General features: G+C 39.8%; 1 protein-coding gene across 2 annotated transcripts in view; it reads left to right on the forward strand.

Moving 5' to 3' along the window:
* Positions 1–26,404, forward strand: part of TOX (thymocyte selection associated high mobility group box) — a 380,779-nt gene that overhangs the window by 175,960 nt on the left and 178,415 nt on the right. For both annotated transcript variants that reach the window (XM_007526729.3, XM_060200977.1), the window contains exon 2: positions 14,473–14,538. In XM_007526729.3, coding sequence (XP_007526791.1) covers positions 14,473–14,538 — 66 coding nt within the window. The remainder of the gene's footprint in view (positions 1–14,472; positions 14,539–26,404) is intronic.

A 26,404-nucleotide genomic window follows, 5' to 3' on the forward strand; every position in this document is an offset into this window, starting at 1 on the left:
TGCTGGAACTGGGCTTGCCTTCTTGATACCATGACACTTTTCACTATTATGAAGTTGCCATCGAATGAACTTATTTTCTAATTATCCCAGCTTAAGGGGAGTGAAGATAAAATCGGTTCTAGTAGAACAGGGAGAAATAGGAAACAGGGAGAAATAGAAATAGAAATGTCTATGCTCATTTGTGGATGCTGTTGTCCAATGCCTCTGGAGGAATTTCATGGACAGAATTCTTTGGAAATGAAAGCACATGGAATAATTGTTACTGCCAAGAAATAGAATGGTGAGATAGTTGAAATGTCTTTAGTTCTCACAATATTGGACTCAATTTGCTTAGCCATGCATAGCATGTTCTTTTGTAGCCTGTATGCTGAATAGTAAATAAAATACATGACATACATTGTGTGCATGAAGGTAGAAAAAATAAAGAACAAAATCCCTGCCTTCAGAAAGCGCCAATATAGGAGAAGGTAGCGGAGCAAAGATAGTACCGTGACACCCAGCTTAGAATAAGTACCAAATGCCGGTTCGAGCCCCCCGGCTCCCCACCTGCAGGGGAGTCGCTTCACGGGCGGTGAAGCAGGTCTGCAGGTGTCTATCTTTCTCTCCCTTCTCTCTCTGTCTTCCCCTCCTCTCTCCATTTCTCTCTGCCCTATCCAACAACAAAGCAACGTCAACAATGGCAATAATAACCGCAACGAGGCGGCAACAAAAAGGGGGAAAAATGGCCTCCAGGAGCGGTGGATTCATGGTGCAGGCACCGAGCCCAGCAATAACCCTGGAGGAAAAAAAAAAAAAAAAAAGAATAAGTACCAAATGCCTTAGAAACCCAGGAAGGACTCTAAACTAATTAGTGCTGCCAGTGAAGACTGACCTGGTGGAATAATTCTATTTTAGCTAGGAGAGTCAGACTTTATGTCTCTTATTCAGTCATGACTATCAACAGTACTTCTTTTCACTCTCAAGTGTTCAAGGTGAGCTGATCAATTTTACGGACTTTTTTTTTTTTTTTTTAATTTAAAAATCGGGAAAACCGAACAAGCAAGGAATAGAAGTTGGAAAGGTCTTCTCAGCAAAGATGATGGCGAAGAACAGAGGCAGGGATTGTGGGTCATCTGTAAATCACTAAGCAAGGATGAAACATGAAGCAACCTGTGCTGCAGATAGGAGGGGTTCTGTACCAGTGCAAGGAACTCTGGGAAGAGGAATGAAGAGCAGGCTTGGAAAGGGTATTGAGGTGCAAGGTTGTGGGTGAGAGTATTTTGCAAACGCTTATGATGCGAACCTGGGAAACGGAGCCCATGTATAGACGATTTTGCTTTAAACCGCTCACCTCCTAACAGACTGGGGGGAGATGTCTGTTTGAGAGGGGGGAAAAAATGCTTATCCTGAGCAGCTGGCCATTTCAAATGAGCGCCAGTCAGAAACCAGTGGTATAGTCGTTGACATCATGGAACATTATGTGTTCTACACTAAATGAGTAGGAATTTGTCTTGAAAGCTTCAGGCAACCTTGGAGGATGTTAAGTAATAGAGAAAGAGAATGAAGACTACTTAAAAGTATTAAAACTGACTTAGTCTAGGTCATCCAGTAGGAATATACTTTGAGTATCAGCCAGGCATGTGACTTTGTGCTGGGTGCTTTTCGCTGTGTACATCTGGCCCTAGTGACAGTCCTGTGACTAAAACATAGACACATCTCTTCCCAATTGCCTCAGCTACTAAGTGGCAGAGATGTGTGACCAACCCACCTCTGTACGTCATTTGACTATCATGTTCCTAGAATAACTTCTGCCTCTGCTGAAGACTGTGCTGAGTGAGTTATAATTGACTATGAAATAAAGTCATCATAGAAAGTGGATTGTTATTTGCCCTTAAGTGAGTATTGTTACTAAAAAGAGTAGAATGAATTCTGCTGTCCTGATGGCTAATAACTTGATTGTGATATCCACAAATTCTCTGATTACTGTGAGAAATATAAAACTTAACCCTGATGGTTGATAGTCTTTTAGAATTTCTCTTCAGTGGAGTTTCTCATATTGGGTACTTTCCTGCCACCAGGTAGGCCTGGAGTTGAGGCACTTGCCCTATTTCTTTTAACTTATTTAATCTTTAGAACGTAGTTTCCTTGTTATTACTAACAACATGAGTATTCATGGGATTGTTGTAAGGATTAATTGAGTCAAAGTTTGTGTATATCTGACATAAGCAGTTGGTAAATGTTCCTTTCTGTAGTTGATAATGGGGCTGATACACTCTGGGTGCAAAATGACCCTCTATTAATTAAACAGACAATGGAATGACTGAATGAGCACTCTGGCAATGACCAGTGAAGCTTAATGTACCCATAATATCATGCTAAATAGTTCACACCACATGGTGATAATTTCTTCTCTCTCTGTTTTTAAGCAAAAAGGCATGCTATGTGCTGCCATTCTAGAAAATAAGACACAGGAAATCAGTCAGCCCTCTGTGGAGTATGAATGAGGCTTTGAATAAAAGCAGTTATACTATTTCTTTTATTTCTTTTAAAAAAATATTTGTATTGATTGGTTATTGTAGAGAGAGAAATTGAGAGGGGGAAGAGGAGGTAGAAAGGTGGAGAGACAGAGAGACACCTGCAACACTGCTTCACCACTCGTAAAGCTTCCCCCCCTATAGAAAGGGACCAGGAGCTTGAACCTGGGTCCTTGCACACTTTAATGTGAGCACTCAACCAAGTGCACCACCGCCTGGCCCCACAGTCATACAATTTCTCGCAACAAGATTTCCAGTTTTCGCTCAAACATATTTTTAACAACATCTTATGCTATGAAAAATACATTGCTAAGGAGAACCCATTATTTGGGAGAATAGTATTAAGGGAAAAAAGTCAAGTGGGAGTGGGAAGATAGTCTTGGAGAGGAGGTAAAACTATTTTAAAGAAGAAGAGCATTAAAAGAAACATTAGAATTAAAACTCTGTAGACATGTAATGAACATATCTTGAAAGGAGACATCTTATGTAGGAAGTTTAATCGCAAACAAGATAGATTGGGTTGCAGTCTTCATAAGCATGTAGATATGTCAGCAAGAAGTCATATGAGATCATAGGTGAAATACCCAAGGATACTAGTAAAAAGACATATAACTCTATAGTCTCTGAATGTGTTAGAGAAATTTTCTAAAAATTAGACTTCTGGGCTGCGTGATAGTGCATTGATGGAACACACAGTCTACTGTGTATGTTATTCCTAGCTGTAGGAGGGGAGTTTTATGAACAGTGCAGCAAGATTGCACAATATTGCACGTGTCTCCCACTCTTTCTTTCTCTCCCTATTTCTATATCTATTATAAAAATAAAGAAAGGAGGCGGAGGGCTGTGGCACACTTGGTTGAGCGCACACACTACAGTGCACATAGACTCCCGTTCAAGTCCCTGGTCCTCACCTGCAGGGGGAAAGCTTCATGAGTGGTGAAGCAGGACTGCAGGCATCTCTCTGTCTCTTTCCCTCTCTATCTCCCCTCTCAGTTTCTCTCTGTCTGTACTCAATAATAAATAAATAAACAAATAAATAAATAAAGTGGGGAATGGTTTCCAGGAGTAGTGGAGTCATTGTACAGACAACGTGTCCTCAAAATAACTCTGGTGGCAATATATGTACACTTTATTGTTGTTGTATAAGACATGTATTTAACAAATAGACTGAGAGGCTTCTCAGGGTCCTTAAGGTAAAGGAATCACACCTATACAACTTAACTTCTGCAGTTTACAATCTCACACTCAACGATTCAAAAGTTGTGTTTTGGTTTTAATCTTGTAGTTAAAAATACCTTCATGTGTTCATTTAGAAAACAGAAACTCTCTGGAAACTGGAGAGAAAAAAAAAAGAATAGTAACTATGATACTGTGATATCTAAAAGGATGTAGTTGATCTAGACTAAACTCCTTGCCTTTCAAATTTATAGGTACATCCTAAAAAAAAAAATCAAATATATTTTGACACCTGTCTAACATTAGGAGACTTTAGTTACCAAAAGTCTATTCCTGTAACACCATTCTTATATTAGTCACTATGTTGTTTTCTGGGTAATGATAAGAAGGAAGTGAGAATCTCTTTCTTGATAACTCTGTACCTTCCTGTTGGTATTTTTATTTAGTGCTTCTAATCTCAAATGTATTCGATAATTATTAGTTCTCGCATCTTTTTTTTTAAGTTCTTTTATTCAGTCAAGATATAGCTTCTTTGTTAATTTTCTAAAAGTATCTGTCATACAGTTCTCATAACCATTTCAGTACTCTGAATTTCTCCCCATCTTTAATACTTTTGAGGCTTTCAGAACAGATACATGTTTAGAGAAAATGACCTCACTTTTACCTCTGTATAATATATATTGAATAATACCCCCCATGCTTAAAAAGAAAAGACTAGCTAAATATGTCAATTTCCTCTCCTCCTAAAGAATTACTTTTCAGAACTTTTCATTCCACATTAACATAGTATTTGAGTACTGTGGTAAGGGAGGTGAAGGCTGGTCTGGTGTGAAAATAAGTGAGCTTAGGTAAGGATTGCTAGCAAGTGTGAACATACTTCTTATAGTGTTACATTAGAATTGTCTAAAACATGACAAGTCAGAGGAAGGTTCTGTGCCAATGATTTGAATCTACACAAGAATTCCAACTACTTAATACATAGTATGGTTTCACTGTGTCAAGCACTGGCAGTTTCTTAGGAGTTCATTTAAAAAATAAGATCCTGGGAGTCAGGTGGTAGCGCAGTAGCTTAAGTGCAGGTGGTGTGAAGCGCAAGGACTGCCCTAAGGATCCCAGTTTGAGCCCCCGGCTCCCCACCTGCAGGACGGTCGCTTCACAAGTGGTGAAGCAGGTCTGCAGGTGTCTGTCTTTCTCTCCACCTCTCTGTCTTCCCCTCTTCTCTCCATTTCTCCCTATCCTAACAAAGATGACATCAATAAAAACAATAATAACTACAACAACAATTAAAAAACAAGGGCAACAAAAGAGAAAATAAACAAATATAAAAAAAATAAGATCCCTCCATGGTATCAGAAAGTGTGGCTCCTCACTTCCTGCTCCTTCACACTTGGAAGCTTTCTAGTATAAAGTCATAATATACTTCACACCTGTTTTGGTTTGGTTCACTTTATTTTCATTAATTCACCAGATTGGATTTGAAATGAGAATTAGAAGTTTATCTGTCATTCTACTTTCTTTTGAAAATATTTTTATTTTTTGTTATTTTATAGAGACAGATAAATTGGGAGGGGAGAAGGAGAGAGACAAAGAGAGACACCTGCAGTCCTGCTTCACCACTTGTGAAGAAGCTTTCCCCCTGCATGTGGGGACAAGGGAATTGAACCTGGGTCCTTGCACACTGTAATGTGTGAGCTTAACCAGGTGTGCCACCACCTGGCCCTTATCATTCTACTCTTAAAAATTAAATATGTGGCAGTAGGGCGGTAGCACAGTGGGTTAAGCGCACATGGTGTGAAGTACGAGGACTGGCATAAGGATCCCAGTTCGAGCCCCCGGATCCCCACCTGCAGGGGAGTCGCTTCACAGGCGGTGAAGCAGGTCTGCAGGTGTCTGTCTTTCTCTCCCCCTCTCTGTCTTCCCCTATTCTCTCCATTTCTCTCTGTCTTATCTAACAATGAGGACATCAATAACAACAACAATAATAACTACAACAACAATAAAAAGCAACAAGGGCAACAAAAGGGAAAATGAATGAATGAATAAATATAAAAATATTAAATACGTATTTACAATGAGAATGAGAGAAGAGGGAAGGAGAAACAAACCAGAACACTGTAGCTCTGGCAGATTCAGTGCTGGGTATTGAACTTGCAACGTCTCGGGCCTCAGGCATGTAAGTTCTGTATTCTAACAGGGTTCATTATTTCCCTGTCCCCATACTTTTTGTTTAAATAATAAAAATGAATTATTTTGTGTTGGAAGTTTGAGGTTAATAAATTTTTCTTTTTTTTTCCAAGTGGACAGATATTTTCATAATATAAGAAAATCTTAGTTCTGGAACAGGGAAGAGAGTAGCTACCAAATATGGGAAAAGTATATAAATATTATTAACTGTAAACCCCATTGATTTGATCTGGGGACCCATGTTTCTGAGGTAAAATGTGTTATCTAACCTCCCTTCAGAGAATGGAACATTCTCTACCATTGTTGATCCACATTGAGGGCAAGGTCCTATGGGGGCCCACAAAGGGTCCCATTATGTTGTTCCTGATGGAGGTGACCAGTGACAGTGGTGAGAGGGATCTGTTAGGGGTCTAGGCCCATCATGTCTGTATGGGAGTCCCAGGACTCCCTGACTAGGGCCCCAGGTGATGGCGAGGAAGCAGTTACAGAAGCCAGACTTCCACCTTCTGCACCCCATAATGACCCTGGGTCCATACTCCAAGAGGGATAAAGAATGGGAAAACTATCAGCGGAGGGGACGGGATACAAAGTTCTGGTGGTAGGAATTGTGTGGAATTGTACCCCTCTCATCCTATAGTCTTATCAAGATTTCCATTTTATAAATAAAAATTTTTTAAGAAAGAAAATCTTAGTTCTAGCTACTACTATTTCATAAGTCTGTCTCTGCCTTTTCACAAGAATTTAAAATAGAATTTCTTAGTCTTATACATAATATTATGTCAGCAGAATGGAGATAAGATGACTATAATACTGCAGTTAGGAATGCTGCCACTGGCTGGGAGCTATTGAGCACTGCCTGGGTCCAAGTTCTCCAGAAACATGAGCAGAGTGAACGCTCATGTGTGAATGCGGAGTTACTAGCTTAGGGAAACAAGACTGAGGAAAAGAGGCAGGCAGGCGGGCAGGCAGGCGGGCGGGCGGGCAGGCAGGCGGGCGGGCAGGCAAGACAAATGTATGCCCCATCTTTCCAAGCTGCAGGCTGTATGGAACCCGTTGTTAGGAAGCAAGAGGAAAATTCTCTGAAGAAGCCATAGGTAATATATAGTACAGGCCAAGTCTCTGCTCTGGGTCATATTTCCAGGGTATGTTACCTAACCATTCTGTAGGTTTTAGAGAAGGCGAAGCCCATTTCACTCCAGCCCAGGGATAGAGAACCTCTTCATGTAAAGTGTTGATGCTTGGGGTACCTTGGTCTGCAAGCCTAGGAATAGTGGAAACAATGTGTCTCAGACCTCTGGGATGATGGGAATGGTGTTGGTGACTCGGGAGGAAAAATCAGTAGCCAAGACCTGAGGGTCAACAGACTAGACAGAGCTGGGAAACATGCGATTAGATCTATCACAGATAAGTTTCTTTTTTGCTTCTCAGTTTTTTCATCTGTAATAACTAGTACTAAAAGATTGTTATGGGGCTAGGCAGTGGCACACCAGGTAGAGTGGATACATAACCACTTGTATGGAACCAGATTCAAGCCTCTGGTCCCTACCTGCATAAGAGAAAACTTCATGAGTGCTGAAACAGTGCTGCAGGTGTCTCGCTCACTTTCTTCCTCTTGATCTCTCCTTCCCCTTTGAATTTCTCTCAGTCCTATCAAAGGAAGGGAGGGAGGAAGGAAGGAAGAGGGGGAGGGGAGAAGGAGAGAAAGATAGAAGGAAAGAAGGGAGGGGAAAGTAAGAAAGAAACAGAGGCAGAAGTCTAAAAGGGAATGGTATGCTTCTAAGACCCCTTCTGTTTCACTGGTTTAATCCCCCCTGCCTAACACTGTATTCTATTTACATAACCACTGTTAACTGAGCACTACCCTGCCTGCAGGGCATTGGTTTAATTCCCTCTGGTTCATGATGTCTTTTTGCTCCGCCCCCTCTCGTAGTACACCCTGATTTGCACCAGTCACTTTTCGCTCCACCCTCTCTATGTCACATCCTGTTTCCACCCTACTTGGCTAGTATATATAAGGACAGGATTGTGATTATAGATAGTTTAGATGGCTTAGATTGTGCTGCGTTCCACATGAATAAAGAGATACTGAGTACCAGCCATGAGTCCTTGGTCTCTCTCCTGCCCGCTAAGCTAGCTAGCCTGGCAGGGAAAGACCTGAGCTCCAGGAGAAATGGATTCATCATGCAGGCACCAAGCCCCAGCTATAACTCCTGTGAAAATATGAAAAAAAATTTAAAAGATTGTTACAAAAAATATTAAGTGTTTTATTATATCAAAAGTGATTCAAAAGTTCCTCCAAAAATTAAAATTTATGTGAATGATGATTTCATCTTAAATATGGATTTAAAAAGACTTAGATATATAAATTCAATATTTTACTTAAAAGACACACAAATATTGAATAATAGTCACAACATTAATAACCAAAGAAGAGTGCTATTAAGACTCTCTGAGTGCCATGCCTCTAAATTTTAGATAGGAAATGTTGTCCATTACAGGTTCAAGATAATTGCGTAGCGTTACTGCAATGTCAGTGGTGAAAGTTAACAAAGAATTGGTGATTTACAAATCTTCCCCAAGTAAATATCCCACTAGAACAAACAGAAAAAAAAAAAATGAGAAAGTGAATTCATTTCTAAAGCAGAGTCCAGAATCTCAGCTACAGCTATGGTTTTCTAGTTGAGAATATAGTACTCTTTCTTGGTGCTAGAGAACTGGCCCAGTCTTCCAAGCAGCCATGCTGTGTCCACATCAGAGTTTCTCAGCACTTCATTCAGATCGGGAGCTGTGTTTACCACTCAGGCTCAAGTAATAGGAGCCCTACCCAGAGAGGCTTCTTCTTGCTAGTTGAGCTCTGTCTGCACTCAGCTATCCTGCAGTGCCCAGCCATTCGATGCACTCCCTGAGTGTCCTGTGCTTTCTTTCCTTCGGATGCTATTGCCTGTGTATGCCCTGCTCCTCTCCTCTCCTCTCCTCTCCTCTCCTCTCCTCTCCTCTCCTCTCCTCTCCTCTCCTCTCCTCTCCTCTCCTCTCCTCTCCTCTCCTCTCCTCTCCTCTCCTCTCCCCTCCCCTCCCCTCCCCTCCCCTCCCCTCCCCTCCCCTCCCCTCCCCTCCCCTCCCCTCCCCCCTCCCCTCCCCTCTCCCCTCCCCTCCCCTCCCCTCCCCTCCTCTCCTCTCCTCTCCTCTCCCCTCCCCTCCCCTCCCCTCCCCCCTCCCCTCCCCTCTCCCCTCCCCTCCCCTCCCCTCCCCTCCTCTCCTCTCCTCTCCTCTCCCCTCCCCTCCCCTCCCCTCCCCTCCCCTCCCCTCCCCTCCCCCTCCCCTCCCCTCCCCTCCCCTCCTCTCCTCTCCTCTCCTCTCCTTTCCTTTCCCCCCTTTCCTTCCTTTTCCTTTCCTTCCCTTCCCTTCCCTCCCCTCCCCTCCCCTCCCTCCCCTCCCCTCCCTCCCCTCCCCTTCCTGAGGGCCATTTTTGGGGCACTGTGTGCTCAGTCCCACTTTCATTCAAATTCCACTCTGCACTGAAGCAGAAAATTTAGACTATCTTACTATGGCACATTCAGCCTTGAAGCTGAGATATAAATAAACATTCTCTCTCTGGGATTTCCTGAACTTTCTTTTTGAGAGTGGGTTAGTATGTAGCAATGTCAGAGTTTTTCTGGATATATATGTATATGTATATGTATATGTATATGTATATGTATATGTATATGTATATGTATATGTATATGTATATGTATATGTATATGTATATGTATATGTATATGTATATAAATTTTATTAGTGATTTAATAATGATCAACATGATTATAAAATAACAAGGGTACAATTCTATACAGTTCCCACCACCAAAATTCTGTGTCCCATTCCCTCTGTTGGAAGCTTCCCTATTCTTTATCCCTCTGGGAGTATGGACCAAAATTCTTTATGGGATACAGAAGATGGAAGGTCTGGCTTCTGTAATTGCTTCACTAAGGAAAGGTAGAAACAGGCTGGGGTTATGGATTTACCTACTGACACCCATGTCCAGTGGAGAAGCAATTACAGAAGTCAGACCTTCCACCTTCTACTCCCCATAAAGATCTTTGGTCCATGCTCCCAGGCGGATAAAGAATATGGAAGCTTCAAACAAAGGGGATGGGATATGGAACTCTGGTGGTGGGAACTATATGGAATTGTACCACCCATCCCACAGTCTTGTCAATCATTATGAAATAACTAATAAAAAAAATCACTAAATAATAAAAGAAAGAAAACACACAAACCGATGACAAAATGAGCTGAAAAAATAAAATCCAGAAATGGATACTTTATTTTGAGAATATTATTCTCTATTAGTATTTTTATTATAATTTCTAAGGAAGGCTAAATTAACTCCACTGCAAATCTTTCCATTTCTAGCTCTTTAAAAAAAGAATCAAAGTATCAAATATTCTTTCAGAAAACACCCAGGAATGTGTGTGTGTGTGTGTGTGTGTGTGTGTGTGTGTGTGTGTTTTGTTTCTTTTTGTAGGCAATACAACGTGGTACTGTTTTTTGACTTCTAAAGAGTTCCACCCCTTACCAACCCCCTCCGCACCCCGCAAGCCAGCAGCAATAGTTTTCTGGTTTTCTTCTAATGGTCTCCTAAAAATATCCTATTTCCTGTGCCAGTGCCAATGACTGATATATACTTCCCATTTTAACTTTAACTCTCCTTGCTTTAGTGGTTTGGGTTGCCTAATATTGCCCATTTTTGCTCAACATTCAGTATGTTCCAAGAGTGTTGGAGGTCTGCTTTCAGTTTTCAATAGAATAAATAATGACTACCTAGTTTGAGAAACTCTTTGGGATTATGGGTTTTGTTAATATCCTCTAAAAAACAATTTCAAAAAACTGTAGTAGAAGATTATAAATGACTTTTTATGTGATCACACCCCCGGAGCATTGAGATAAAAACACAGTAAAGAGTATAAATGCACTTGGTCAGAAAGGCTAAGCCTGAACTGATGTCATTTACATTTAGATTTAAATAAATCAGCCGATTTATTCTTTCCAACTTGCTTCAGGTTTTAAAATGAGAATCCATGGAAATTTAAAGCCTTAGTATACTGACATATATTTTGAGAAGTTGCGTTGTTTAAACTCTACCTCTAGGAATTGTAGCTATGCTAAACAGAAGAAGCAAGAAAATATAATTTTTCTTTTGTTGTTATTTTGTTGGCAAATACATGAAAGCACTGGTCCACTGTCTATCCAGAGTTCCACTTGCTTAGTCTTGGTTATTCTTTCATATGTTGATGAAAAAGACAGAACTCATATAAGGCAGGTGCCCTATCATTGAGCCAACTCCCTAGTCCCTAGTTATTAAAAAAAAACAAAAAACAACCTCACTAATACTGTTCATTTGGCACATGGTAAAGTATGTAATGCTAATGTAAATACTGAAAAACAAAGGTTATTCCTTCAAGACTGTGATATATTCAGACTTGTAGCTTTAACATTTATCTATTTGAGAGAGAAATTGAAAAGGGAGGGAGAGGTAGAGTGGGGAAGAGACAGAGAGATACCTGTAAGACTTACAGCCTTATAAGCCAATAGGCTCAGAAGCAGACTCCTATTTATGGATGATGGGGCTTGTCACAGTGGAAAATTCAAGTAGGAATACATACCACAGTTCTATTCCTGAATGGGCCTCATGACCAATAATAGATATATTTCTTCAATCACATGAGGGACTCAGATGTGATGCTTTTGGAAACCTTTCTAAGACAGCAATTCTGAACTCTGTGCACTATTATTTTACTTCAGATAACAACTGGGCATGTGCCCAAGACATGGAATACATCCTATCAGTGTTGAATTAGGCTGAGGCTTGTTGAGGTGTCTAGAACCACTCCTTGGTAGGGTTTGATTGAGTGGAGCTATGAAAGGATAATATTGACAGTGAACTGAAGGCAGGTGGAAGGGAAACGTGCTCTGCTGGAGTCATGGGCTTTGCTTTTGCCGATGTCTTAAGAGATTGTCTAATCGTGATGGAGATGACTCTCGTGATATACATGCCAGCATATTTTTGCTTGGCGACTCAGAAAATCTTAGAAATTACTGTAAATCACTAATAGACAGGAACATTCTCAAATTAAAATGCCCATTTTTAAATTCTCTTAAAAGTCTCAAAATAAAAACTTACGAATTCTGTACAACATCTCAGTGCCATGAAGATGTTGCAAGTCTGTGCGCTAATAATTTATTGCCAGGAATGTTGAAACGGAGTTATCGTGATGATTCAGAAAGTGTCTGTATGTTCTGGTGAATAAGTGTGTGTGCTTGAGGGTGAAGCTGTCTCACCTTGAATTCCAGTCCTGCCTTTAATGTGACTGTGTGACTTGGGTTTTGAAGGTTAATTTCTCTGTATTTTGTGTCTTTATTTGTGAACTGTAAATTGCAACTTTTATTCGTATGCAATTATTGATTGTTGCAAAGATTAAATCATGTGAAAGTTTAAGATAAAAATATATGTGAGAAACAGGTGAACAGTTGTGACAAAAGTATTTATTTCTATAATAACTGATACCTTTTGTTGCAAAACGCTGTTTCAACCTTGGGTCTCTCTTGCTTCAGCACTGGTACTTTGAAAGGAAAGAGTTGATCAAAAGCAGGAACAGTGAATATACTCAATTAGCATACACTTTGGATAAACTAAAACCAAAACTTCAAAACTTTCCTTGGCTTGAGAACTATACCAGATTTAGAAGCTGACTTAGAAAAGATGAAATAGAAAGTAACACATTTATAGCTTATGCAACAGGCACTGGAGTATTTGATTCACTTCACTACTTCAGCTCAGTTTAGTTTTGTCAGAGAAACTGTCCATATTTTAAATGGTTCTTTGGCACCTCAACATTAACAACATTTGCAAACAAACCAACAGTGCGGTTGGGGAGGAGGAGGGGAGCTAAAGCGCGCGCTCTGTCAGGCTGTGAGTTGTTAGGAGAAGCTCAAGGACTGACTGGGTCTAAAATATCTTTGGGTTGAAGGTGATCACCTGACTGATGGAAGAGCAAACTTGGGTAAGTAAGTCACTTGGATTCAGGGCTTCTGAGCCAGCTGGCAAAGCAACCAACATACCCAGTTGGCCTGATCTAGATGTGCCATATCTGATTTGTTCTAATAATCACATCATGTGGTTTCCTATCTTCTAAGAGAAGATTATTCACATAATGTTAAATAATATTTGCAGGGTGGTGTGAGGACATTCTTTGGGACTTTGAACTCAACTTCCTTAGTGCTTCTGTATCCTTAGGGAAGTTTTTGCTTCTACAGAACATATATATATATATATATATATATATATATATATATATATATATATATATTATGTGAATCTTTGTGGCCCCTCTACTATAGATAACAATTTAGTGACTTGAGTGTGTCTCAAATATTCATACAACCCTTTCCTGTTGGCAGTTCATAGGTGATGGAATCCTATGTCTGCCACACAATTTTTTTCTTTGACAGTATGTAAAGTATGTCCATATTACTGTGTATTTCCATCCCCATCAATAATACTATCCTGTTTGAAAAGCTGTTCTTCTGAAGTTCCTTTGTCTAAAATTAGACTGGTAGTGAATATACATATATATATTCAAATCCAGTTCTTTGAAGTTGGCTGTATTGGTCCATTTGACTATTTCCTTGGGAAAATTCTTCCTCTAACTCCAAGAGGAATGCATTGCCTATTTATAAAGTGACTCGAGATAGCTGAGGATTAAGTCTGAATGGAGTGATTACTGCTGTCAAAAATGCAGATAATGAAAAGTATGTGGATGTTGTTATTGTTGCTGTTTGAAATATTCAATAGTTCTGCAATTATGCTGCCCCATGAATTTCCTCCTCTCGTCTTGTTCCTAACTTGTAAATTCATGCATGAATTTCTATACATTTGTAATGCTTAATGTTAATTCAATGTCTTTGCCAAACTCCGAAGAGACAAATTTAATCGAGTCTGTGCATTTTTATTGTGATTTGTGGTCATTATCAGTCCTAGCCACGTGGAGAGGCACGCACTCTTTTGGAATATTATTGTGACTATAAAAATATTAATCACAAGGCTATTATGGTGAAGCTACTTTTAGTCTATCATGAAATCTCTGCGCTATTTTACATTTTTGGAGAGCTAAACTCAGAAAGCATGGAGCTATGCTTCTGTGTATTTCCCGCTATCCTTTTCTTTCAGAAACCATGCCACTCGCTTAATACTTCATTACAGCCCAACTGCAGTATGTATACATGCTCAGCAAAATGAGCCGTTTTGTTTTAAAACAGACTGCAGATGAAAGGAAACCATTCATTTCTTGCTTGCTTGCTGTAATTACTAGAGCACTAATTAACTCCAAATCACTAACATACAGGGTCAGGAAGGATGACAACAGAAACATCAAAGATGTGACTCACTTGCTGTGACAGATTTTTCTGTATTCCCAACAACACTATGTTGTTGTTTTTTAATTTTTTATGGCTACTGTTTTCCAGTTTGGTGGTGAAAAAAAAAAAGTAAATAAGTAAGACAACAGCAAACATGCACACAGTCAAGATTCCTGAATGTTTACTATTATTTCCTTCGCAGTTTGACGCGGAGAACATGTATATGAGCATGACAGAGCCAAGCCAGGACTATGTGCCAGCCAGCCAGGTGGGTTAATTAATCTTCTCTGCCTTCTTTCAAATTGTAATTAAACAAATTCAAAGAGTTGCATTGCAAATGAGTAGCACTATCAGTAACTGCCGCAATCAGGAATAATCATAATTTATAAACAAAGCATTTAAGCCTTGTTTCCCGTTAATGAGACAGAGCTGATAAAATACCAGAGTTGGCATTTGTTGAAAGATACTACCTTGTTTGCTCTCCAGAACGGCAGGCAGCTGCTTTGCCAGCGTGATCTTGCCTAAACAGTTGTTTTACCTTTAGGAAATAAAGTCTTTACAGGTGCAGATTATTTGTGCTTCTGACTGGAAAGAAGTTAATCATTATAATCTGCACATGTCACAGATATCCTTAATTATCCGCTATCGGGGGCTGTTTTCACTAGAATGTTGCATGTGTAAGTAATCACATGACCTGTATGTACTTATATGACTGTTGTTTCAGAATCTACTGGGGGAGTAGTTGTCAAGCCAAAATATATGATGTGATTGAAACCATTCAAGGGAGTGTTTGTATCCATTTCATTGGGAAAAGTTGACAAGGCAGTTAATCATGAGAACTGACAACAAAAATCCCATGAAAAATGTAAATGGCAATATTTACGAAAGTAAATGTTCAGCTATCTATTTGGGGGTGCTTAAAGCAACGTCATGACTGCCCTAGGGGCCCATGTAGATAGCATGTAAGAAGATTGTAAGTGAAAATAAGTGACAGTGAGAGAGAGAGAGTTCATTGGAGCATTTTGTGAACTGGAACTTTTTTCTTTTCTGTAATTGTAAGAAAAATCATAGTAGCTCGTAGTTCGTGTATCAGTAACCACTGGGTAAAACCCGTAACAGCTGTTTTTAGTAGCCACGTATGAAAACCAATAGGTAACTGGGAAAGGTGGAGGTAAAGAAAGGATTATACAACTTCAATCATTCCTTGTGGGGATTATCAGTGTATTAAATCAAACATATATGTTAGGGCCATACTTGGTGGGACTTTGAATTCTTCCAAGAACAAAATGCTTCAGGCTTAATGAGAAACAGAGGCAGACTTGCTTCTCCATGAACTTTGCATTTAGAAGTCATTATGATCCCTGCCATCCCTGGCAGCCAGTCTGCAAAATGCACTGTTATTGTTCAGAGGAGAGGGTCTCCATTAAGTTCAAAGATCCAGACTACATTTTCTTCTATTCAAGTGAGTTGATCACTCTAAGAATCCCTTTGGAAGGCTGAGCTTTGCATCTAGAATTCTTATTTAGCCGAATGCATTCAGCTAAGTAGCCTCCAAGATCCATAGGCAAGTTCTGAATAGGACTGTTTGATTAAAAAATGAAAAATGTTACTATTAATTTTCTTCTGACCATCAATCCCAAAACTGTACTGACAAGTTTAGTATTGCTATTAGATTACAACAACCTGGTATCATCTCTTTGGTGCCTTTAGGGTTTTGAAGTGTAAGGGCTAATTGAATTTGTTTGAAACAGTAGAAACACAAACTCAATAAATGATTGCGGTTATAAAGCAGCTGCTCCCTTTCAGAGAATCATTGTGTCTGTCTTAAAGACTTTTGGGTAAAGGATTGGAAATTCAAAGTATATATATTATAACTGCTTGACTCCTTAGAATTTTAAATTAAAGTATAATGGGTAATAGTAGGTCTTGATAAAAATCATTTGTAAGCCTCTTATTCAGTACTTACTATGTTTTAAATAAGGGATAAAGGTTCCAAATTTTTTTAGCAGATTCTTCTTAATGCCATTTTCAATGTGTGACTATTTCAAGTTTAGTTTGGTAGTGAAAAGAATGGTTTTGAATGTGCTGTTTTAAAAATTAGACAAAGGTAAGATATATCCTTGAGGCGATGGTGGGGGCAAACCCCAGAAATTGCCTTAGCTAAACTTTATACTTTGCATTTCTTTGTGGACCATATAGTAGAATGTGTTCAGAATTCTTTACCTGGTATTCATTTAGGAAATTCTAATCTATTTACCCCTTTCAGCAACCATAAATAAGATTTTAGTCTTCCTGCAGGAAAGTAATAAAAAAAAAAAAGCTCTGTTCCATTTTCTACATAACATCAAACATCTGCATAGTTTAGTAATCCAAGACAACTTGCCTCGTAGCATCACTCAACAATTATAATTCCTGTTCAATTTTCAAATCAGTACATGCTTTGGGACTTACAGACCAAGTTGCTAAGTAGCAACATATGGCGCACTCCTGCTCCTGTGATGGTGCTGCAAGCAAATAGCATAATTCTAAAGTTGAAATGAATTTTATAGAAAGCCAGTGCTGGGATGGCTCCAGACACGGAAGCACACCATAAAAATTAATGATATTCTTTTAGACGGTCCCATAGGGCTCTTTGTCACTATCTGAAGTGCCCATTCCATACCTCTTAAGCCATTGTGTACAAATCCTTAAAATTTCTTTCATATACTTTTGCAATTGATAGGCGGCTTTTAAATAGAATATACCACCCCACAATAAGCATAACAAATATGTTATAAAAACTCATAATATTTCTATTTTTCCCAGATTGGAATACAGACTATGTTCTCCTATAATCTCTAAAAGCTATAAATGTGCTGGTCATTTCTTCTCCTTCTTCTCCTCCTCCTCCTCCTCCTCCTCTTCCTCCTCCTTCTTCTCCTTCTCCTCCTCCTCCTTCTTCTCCTTCTTCTTCTCCTTCTCCTCCTCCTCCTTCTTCCTTCTCCTTCTCCTCCTCCTTCTCCTTCTCCTTTTTTCTCCTTCTTTCTTCTTCTCCTTCTCCTCCTCCTCCTCCTCCTCCTCCTCCTCCTTCTTCTTCTTCGCCACCAGGGTTATCACTGCAAGATGAATCCACTAATCCACTTCTCCCTGCTGCCATTTTCCCTTCTATTTTTACAAAGATAGAAAGAAAATGAGAGGAGGAGGAGGAGGAGGAGGAGGAGGAGAGAGAGAGAGCCTCTTGTAGTGATATATCCCCCTTGCAGGTGGGTACTGGGAGCTTGAACGCAGGTCCTTGCACGTGGTAACACGTGCCATCTACCAGATATGATACTGCCTGACCTCCTAATTGCTTTCACTTAAATGGCCTGTGAGTGTTTGGCACTCTGGGTAGGACTGGAACTTTGTAACATAAGACGTCTTGCTGTGTTTCCAAATCCCGCTGAAGAGGAGCTCATGCTGCCCGATAGCCTGTAGAGTCTGGGCGAGTGTGAGTGGAGTGAAGAATGGACGACCAGATGTGGAAGGCTCCACTGTGAACTCACTCTGTTTTCCTTCTTGACTGGTGTAGTCACAAGGCAGACGAGTTTGGATTTTCTACCCAAGCTGTCACTGATGATTCTATAGAGCCCTACTGGGCAACTCAGATGTACACACCCCGGGTCTTTTCTCTTTCCCTGAAAATAAAGCTCCTTCCTATGTGTGCCTTGCTCATTTCAACCATATTCCTCCCCTCCCACAGTGGGGGTAGTTTCGGGGCTCTTGTGTCTTTTCCTATCTATCCATCCATCCATCCACCTATCCACCCATCCACATAGCTATCTATATCTATCCTTCTATCTATCTATCTATCTATCTATCTATCTTTCTCTAAGCGCAGAAGCAGAGTGGTAAAGCCCCCGTGATATGAATAAAGTTTCTTTCTCTATCCCTAGATATAATACTCTTTATAGTCTTTACATGTTATGTATGTTTACTTGAATTAAACACATGGGTGGAAACAGAAGAGAAGTCAGAGTCTCTTTACTGGACTTTTCTATAAAATCAAGGTTATAATTATCTATTTTTGAATAGATAAGGTTGTGGAAAGGAAATAAAGAATTCAAGTTTAATGACTGATTTTTTTTTTACCTCCCATCTGCAATTTATTTTAGTAAATATTTTCCTGTCCATAAGGTATTCCTCATTACCTAACCCCAACTGAATCATTGGCAATGTGGATTCTGTTTTTTTTTTTTTTTAACTTTTGAATATTTTTTCTTTTTCCTACATGTTGATTGTCATAGTTTTGGGTCTCACATTGTCTTAGGCATTCCATCTAATCTCACTTCCACCTTCCCCTTTCTCTTCTTACTATTGTTAAACTAGGCATTTCTCTCCCCACCCTGCCTATTTCAGTGCCTCTTCATACTCTAAAAGCCAGAAATAGTGATAATAATTTTTGCCCTTCTGTGACATGTAGCATAACAGCATTTGTTCCATGCATATTGGATTGTGAGTTATTTTATATTTTTAAAATTAAAAAAGTCTTTATTTGCTTATTTTGGATAGAGACAGAGAGAAATTGAGAGGGGAGGGGATGACAAGAGGGAGAGAGGCAGAGAGACACCTGCAGCATTGTTTCACTGCTTGTGAAGCTTCCCTTGTGCAGGTAGGGACCAGTGGCCTGAACCTGAGTCCTTACAAATTATACAAATATATACAAATTATAATGTATGCACTCAACCAGGTACACTACTACCTAACCCTAATAGTGAGTTCTTGAAAGTAGGATTGACTGCTGTTTCTCTCTGGATATTCTATGTTTAGAATCATGTCTGGCATATCAAAAGTTGACAACACTGTTGACAAAGGAGTGAATGAGTGAAACGATTTTGTGTTCATTTTTTGTTTTTGCTATCAAGGTTGTCACTGGTGCTTGGCGCCTGCACAATGACTCCACTGCTTCTAGTGAGCCTTGATTTCTCTCCTTTATTTTGACAGAGAATAAGAGACAGAAAGAAATAAGGAGAGGAAGAGAGAGAGAGAGAGAGAGAGAGAGAGAGAGAGAGAGAGAGAAACTGCTCCTGAAGTGTATTCTTTGAGGTAGGGACTTGAACCTAGGTCTTTGTTCATGTCTAATGTGTACTCTCTTGTATTCAAGGTATTTGGTATGTGTGTTTCTGTCCATTTCACCCCAGTAGCATATTCTATCTAGGTGTCCATGTCTTGACATATTAGCAAAAGGCACCAGAATTTCCACTTTCTTAGAGGGCCATCTCAAGTACAAGACTCAAGGAATTAATGTGACAAGAAAGTACATAATGGAGGGCCAGGTGTTGGTGCACTTGGTTGAGCACACATGCTACTATGCCCTAAGGATCTGGGTTCAAGCCCCTGGCCCCCACTGCAATAAAAAAAGCTTTATAAGCAGTGAAGCATTGCTGTAGGTGCATCTCTGTCTGACCCTCTCAATTTCTGTCTGTCCTATCAAATATAAGAAAGATAAAATAAAGGAAGAAAGAACTTTAAAAAAGAAAGTAGGCAATTAAGGGTTGGTTATTTTAACATTAATAACATTTCTATTTATCATAAACAATACAATGGCAACAATAAAAAGGACTCTTCACATTCTTTCCTATGCATTATTTTCTTAAACTTACTGCTAGAGTTATGCGTTTTTGAGATGTGTGAGAATATTCATGACTACATGCATATATTTACCTTCATGCTTCCCTAGTAAGAAAATTCTTTACATTAGAGTATAAGTGAGTATAATAAAAGGACCTAGAAATTGTAGCATTTTTAAGTGCATGTATTTAAAGAAAAAAAAAAATCTCTTCATCACAGGCCATAAAATATCCATGATTGTGACATAAATTTGAACTGTAAATTAGACCAATTATTTTTAGATTGCTTCCTTTTGGCAGAAATTTTAAGAGTAAACTCAACTGGCCTCTTTGACCAATGACCCACTAAAATGGTTATGCTGCTGTCTTTTGAGTGATCTAGTTAGTCCAACAAAATCTGGCATCTTAACAAGCTCAAACTAGTTACTCAAACCAGTCTTCAGTATTACATTCAAATGATTAATCTGTGTAGTCCCCAAGGTATTCATTACAGACAAAATTGTTCTTGTTGCCTTGCATACAAGCTGAGTTTTCAATGGGCAATGAAAGGATGCCTGGAAAAACAGGCCACCTAATTAAGTTAAACTACTCTAGCATTCGGTTTGACATCTTCATTACTCAAAATTAAAAAGATGCTCCGCTTGAGCACACAAGTTACTGTTGTTTATGTTGTTGTCTTCCTGAATTGGCTTCTTCCATGGAAGTCTGTTTTTCAGAATTATATCTTAAAGTAGCTCACATATTTCTAACGTTTTCCAAAGTGTCTCAGTGGTATATGAATATGGAATACAGGCACCATACAGATATATGTTAGGGGTCTGATAGTCAAACACGCATCAATCTGCCTACATATTTTCTTGATCATGTATGTATCATGTATCATGGACACCAGTGGATATCATGGCTCATGGAACTCTATCTAGCTCCTAGTTTCTTTATCCACCCAGCCAGTCTTTACTATTAACTTTTTTTTAAGTTGGCTATTGACTGTCTGCTAGAAATGACCAGTTACATAAGAAATATGAATTCTTTAAAAAGAAATAGATACACTATACAATGTAAACTGAAATTTACTTTTCCAGTAGATGTGTTTTATGTCAGCTCTTTAACGGAGCTATTTTGAGAATCTTTAAAGCATAAACATGTGTAGAGCACACCCTCTGCTGATTGCCAGTTCCTCCTCATTGACACTAATGAGGCTGCTGACAGGTTAAATGCTGTGTATCATATACATTTCCAAGCTGTGGGATTTGTGAATAGAAGACTCATTTTTTATTTCAGAAAATGAATGTTTACTGCTGAGTATGCTAGGGATGTTATTATAATTGTCTGGTGATATGTTTTTTCAAACATTTGGAAAATCAACTTCAGTGTTGAATATTATGAAAATATCTGAATGGAATAGCACTGGTAATTTAAAGAAAAAAATTCTTTTTTTATTAATTTATTTTATTTATTATTTATTCCCTTTTGTTGCCCTTGTTGTTTTTTATTGTTGTAGTTATTATTGTTGTCGTAGTTGTTGGATAGGACAGAGAGAAATGGAGAGAGGTGGGGAAAACAGAGAGGGGGAGAGAAAGAGAGACACCTGCAGACCTGCTTCACCGCTTGTGAAGCGACTCCCCTGCAGGTGGGGAGCCAGGGCTCGAACCGGGATCCTTATGCCGGTCCTTGCGCTTTGCGCCACCTGCGCTTAACCTGCTGTGCTACAGCCCGACTCCCCAAAAAAATTCTTAAGATTCTTAAAGCATCAAATTTCATTTGGAGGATGGTTTACTCAGTGGACAACTGTCAAGTGACAGCAAGATATATAGGAAGTCAGAAGAATTATGGTTCTAGTTCAGAATGTGACTAGTTATCTATCAGTAGTTGCTTTTGACACATTTTGAAACTAGACCTTTCTCTTATTCAATCTTGTTCTTTACTTTTTTTCCCTTTATCATGAACAATTTAAAATATTTCAGTGACCCTGTTAAAAATCACCTTGCATATATGCTGATGTTTAAAAAATTGTCTTTAAAAAGATAACTTTTCTCATTTTCATGAGAAGAAAGAGAGCAAGAGAGAAAGACAGAAAGCTTGGCTCTGACTGATGCTGGTGCAGGAACTGAACCCAGGAGCCTCAGATGTGAAAGCGTTTTTATACAACCATGATGAGTCTCTCAGCCTCTAGGCATTTATTTTAATAATCTTGCTGTTAAAGACAATCTAAAAAATACATAAGGCATTTCAAATGCAGAATGTTTAATGATGTCATCTGTCGATACTGATTCCATTTTCAAGGCACTTACAGATTGCTCCAAAAATGTTAAGATTTCAATATGCCAACATGTCAAATAGAAATGATTTTGCCCATTTTTAATATAAGAACACTAAGGTTTGGAAAAGCTGAGGTTTTTTTTTCCTCCCACCCATGTCTCTGCTGAATCTCCTTGGTATCCTCATCTGCCACCCCAGACACCTTTAAACAAAGTGTTAAGTTTCTCTTTGCAGTTTCAGTTCCTCCATTTTAGAACAGACTTAGTAGCTAGACTTCCCAGAAACACAAAGTGGGTTCCAGTTAAAATCTTTATCTGTATCCATATTTTTCTCATGTATGTTGTTTTACAGATTGGTTATAAACATTTAGAACCATAATTCTAACTGTATTAAACTAATGTGTGGATGTCTTAGACGACGCTTTCCACTATACTCTGATGCTTTTATAAGGTGTGATAATTAATTCTGTTGCTAGCAAAGTCCTAGTATGCAATTATTCAAACAGGAGAGTGTGGTCTGAAACTCATAACAGCTCACATGGCCACAGTTTGAAACCAACCATGAGCAATCTCCTGCCCAAAACTGGACTTCTGAATAGAAGATAACCCTTATTAAAGGCAGGCTAAACCTTTAGGAGATAAACTTCATTAAGTCAGGCTAAACCTCACAAGGACTCAGGTTCAATTCCCTGGTCCTTACCTGCAGGGGGAAAGTTTCATGAGTGGTGAAGCAGTGCTGCAGGTGTCTCTCTGTCTCTCTTCCTCTCTATCCCCCCCCCCTTCCCTCTTGATTTCAGGCTGTCTCTATTGAATCAATAAAGATAATTTTTTAAAAAGTCAGGCTAAGCCTCAAAGCAAGTGTTGTTTTCTAAACTCAGAAATAAGAATAGCTGTGGTGGAGGGAGAGTCGGCAGACAGCAAAACTACAGTGATAAGGCTGGGGCAGCAGCCTGTCAGTGCTGAGCTGGCTATTTCTAATGCTCTCACTTCTGTTAGGCTTCTTGCTTATCAGCAATGATGATGATGTTTTAGCAGGAATCTTCTGCTTGGCTGAATGTTGAGGTCATTGCTGTCCTACTCTCAATTAATGAGTGAATTAGATCCATAATTACAATAGCTCTCAGTGGATAGATACCTGTGTCTTGGTAAGGAACCCAGCAAAAGTTTTGCTTACATATCTTGTTTGATTCTTACAACAACCCAAAACAGAGTAGAGAGCTGGAGTAAACAGTCAAAAAGATGGTAACTATTAATACCAACAGATGGTAATACCAGAGCTATGATTCTTTTTTTTCCTTTCATATTTTTTAAAATTTTTATTTATAAAATGGAAACACTGACAAGGCCATAGGATAAGAGGAGTACAATTCTGCACAATTCCGACCACCAGAGCTCCATATCCCATCTCCTCCCTGATAGCTTTCCTATGCTTTAACCCTCTGGGAGTATGGACCCAGAGTCACCTTAAGGTGCAGAAGGTGGAAGGTCTGGCTTCTGTAATTGCTTCCACGTTGTCAGGTCGATATATACTCCCAGCCTGTCTCTCTCTTTCCCTATTGGGGCAGGGCTCTGGGGAGGCCTAGCTTCAGGACACATTATTGGGATTATCTGCCCAGGAAAGTCCTGTTGACATCATGGTAGTGTCTGGAACCTGGTATCTGAAAAAAAAAGAGTTAACATATAAAGCATACAAATTGTTGACTAATCATGAACCTAAAGGCTGGAATATTGCAGATGATTTGGGGTTTCCGTTTTGGAAAAAGTTAGTAGATCTATTTTAAGTATATTCCAAGGGGCCCATGACATTACTAGTTTTTTTCCTGAGCCTGGCATCTGATATACAGGTGGACCCAAGTTATTGCCTGGGCAGATGATGCCATGGCTGGAAAAAGGGCTAAAAAGCTGGATCAAAGAAGAGAGTAGCTCCCAAATATGGGAAAAGTTTATAAATATTGTTATCTGTAAACCCCATCAATTTGATCTGGGGCCTTTATGAGCACAGGAGCCTGTGGAGAGCTGTGATTCTTTTTTTGATATTTTATTTTATTTTTAAATTTATATTTTATTTAAGAAAGGATAAATTAACAAAACCATAGGGTAGGAGGGGTACAACTGCACACAATTTCCACCACCCAATCTCCATATCCCTTCCTCTCCCCTGATAGCTTTCCCATTCTCTATCCCTCTGGGAGCATGGACCCAGGGTCATTGTGGGTTGCAGAAGGTGGAAGGTCTGGCCTCTGTAATTGCTTCCCTGCTGAACATGGACGTTGACTGGTCGGTCCATACTCCCAGTCTGCCTCTGAGAGCTGTGATTCTAACTTGAGAAAGTAGATCACCCAAGTTAGACTCCATTGATGAACAATCAGGACATAATAAAATTTTATTTTATGTTTTTAGATAAAGACAGAGAGAGAGAGAGAGAGAGAGGGAGAGCATAGCATCAACACTTCCTTCCATGCAGTTGAGGCTGGGCTCCAACCTGGGTTGCACACAAAACATAGCAACGCAACTCTCCAAGTGTGTGTTTTGTTGTTGCTGTCACCAACAGGCTTATTGCTGGGACTATGTATGAATCCTCCACTCCCGGCTGCTGTTTTCCTTTTCCTTTTTCTTTCTTTTTTTAATAGATAGGACAGAAAGAAATTGGGAGGGGGGTTGAAAAGGGAGAGAGAAAGAGAGACATCTACAGACTTGCTTCAACACTTGAGAAGGGGCTGGAACTGGGGTGCTTGCACACTGTGACATGTGTTGGACCAGGTGTGACACCAGCATTCTCCCCACTGCCACCCCACCCCCCCCGCCATAATAGGTTTCCTCACACCACACCTTCTACCAGCTTGCCATCTCCCTTCACCATAGGACACTGGGTTCTTTTTTTTTTTTAATAAATATTTATTTATTTATTCCCTTTTATTGCCCTCATTGTTTTATTGTTGTCATCATTGTTGGATAGGACAGAGAGAAATGGAGAAAGAAAGGGAAGACAGAGAGGGGGAGAGACAGATAGACACCTGCAGACCTGCTTCACCGCTTGTGAAGCGACTCCCCTGCAGGTGGGGAGCCGGGGGCTCGAACCGGGATCCTTCTGCCAGTCCTTGCGCTTTGTGCCACCTGCACTTAACCTGCTGTGCTACCGCCCGACTCCCAGGACACTGGGTTCTTAACACTCTGCCCTGTAGAGCCCTTGGATCACATGTAGTGGAGTAGTTAAAGTTTTACCCTACATTTTATTTTAGATAACTAAACATGTCAGAGTTTTAACAGATAAACCTCGATCCATGTTGCTGTTGAGAAAGCCACAGTGTATCATATGGGTCGGGGGGAATGCTCTTTAGGTTGATCCGAATGAAGTTACAAACATTTGACTATTGTTGCCTACAAAAATATAAACTTCATACTAAATCTCAGATTTCTTTAGACACTCCAAATCTGTATAAATGAGAGTTGTTTGCCTTCTGCTTCTCTTATCCAGAGTGGTGAAGGCTTCCTTTACTTCTTTCCTTTTTTTTAAAAAAAAAAAAAAGTATTATCTTTATTTATTTATTGGATAGAGACAGACAGAAATTGAGAGGAGGAGGGGAGGTAGACAAGGAGAGAGACAGAGAGACACCTGGAGCACTGCTTCCCCACTCACAAAGGCTTCCCCCTGCAGGTGGGGACCAGGGGCTCGAACCCAGGTCCTTGTGCACTGTAATATGTTCGCTCCACCAGGTACGCTACCCCACTCACCCCAGTCGCCCCCTTTGCTTCTTTCTCAGCCATCATCTTGTCATCATCACTAACAGTTTCCAGTTCCTCTATATTCTCATAACTTGTCTTTTCTTTTTCATTTTCTTTTCATTTCTTATCTTTTATTCTCTTCTCTCCAATCCTCTCTTCTTTTCTTTCTTTCTTTTTTTTAAATGGCCAGCCTATTCTCACTACATATATATATATATATATATTTTTTTTTTTTTTTTTCCTCCAGGGTTATTGCTGGGCTCGGTGCCTGCACCATGAATCCACCGCTCCTGGAGGCCATTCCCCCCCCCCTTTTTGTTGCCCTTGTTGTAGCCTTGTTGTGGTCATTATTATTACCATTGTTGATGTCGTTCGTTGTTGGACAGGACAGAGAGAAATGGAGAGAGGAGGGGAAGACAGAGAGGGGGAGAGAAAGACAGACACCTGCAGACCTGCTTCACCGCCTGTGAAACAACTCCCCTGCAGGTGGGGAGCCTGGGGCCAAACCGGGATCCCTATGCTGGTCCCCATGCTCTGCGCCACTGCGCCACCGCCCGACCCCCCTACT

The sequence above is a fragment of the Erinaceus europaeus genome, chromosome 1 (genome assembly GCF_950295315.1).
Source record: "Erinaceus europaeus chromosome 1, mEriEur2.1, whole genome shotgun sequence".
Taxonomy (NCBI): domain Eukaryota; kingdom Metazoa; phylum Chordata; class Mammalia; order Eulipotyphla; family Erinaceidae; genus Erinaceus; species Erinaceus europaeus.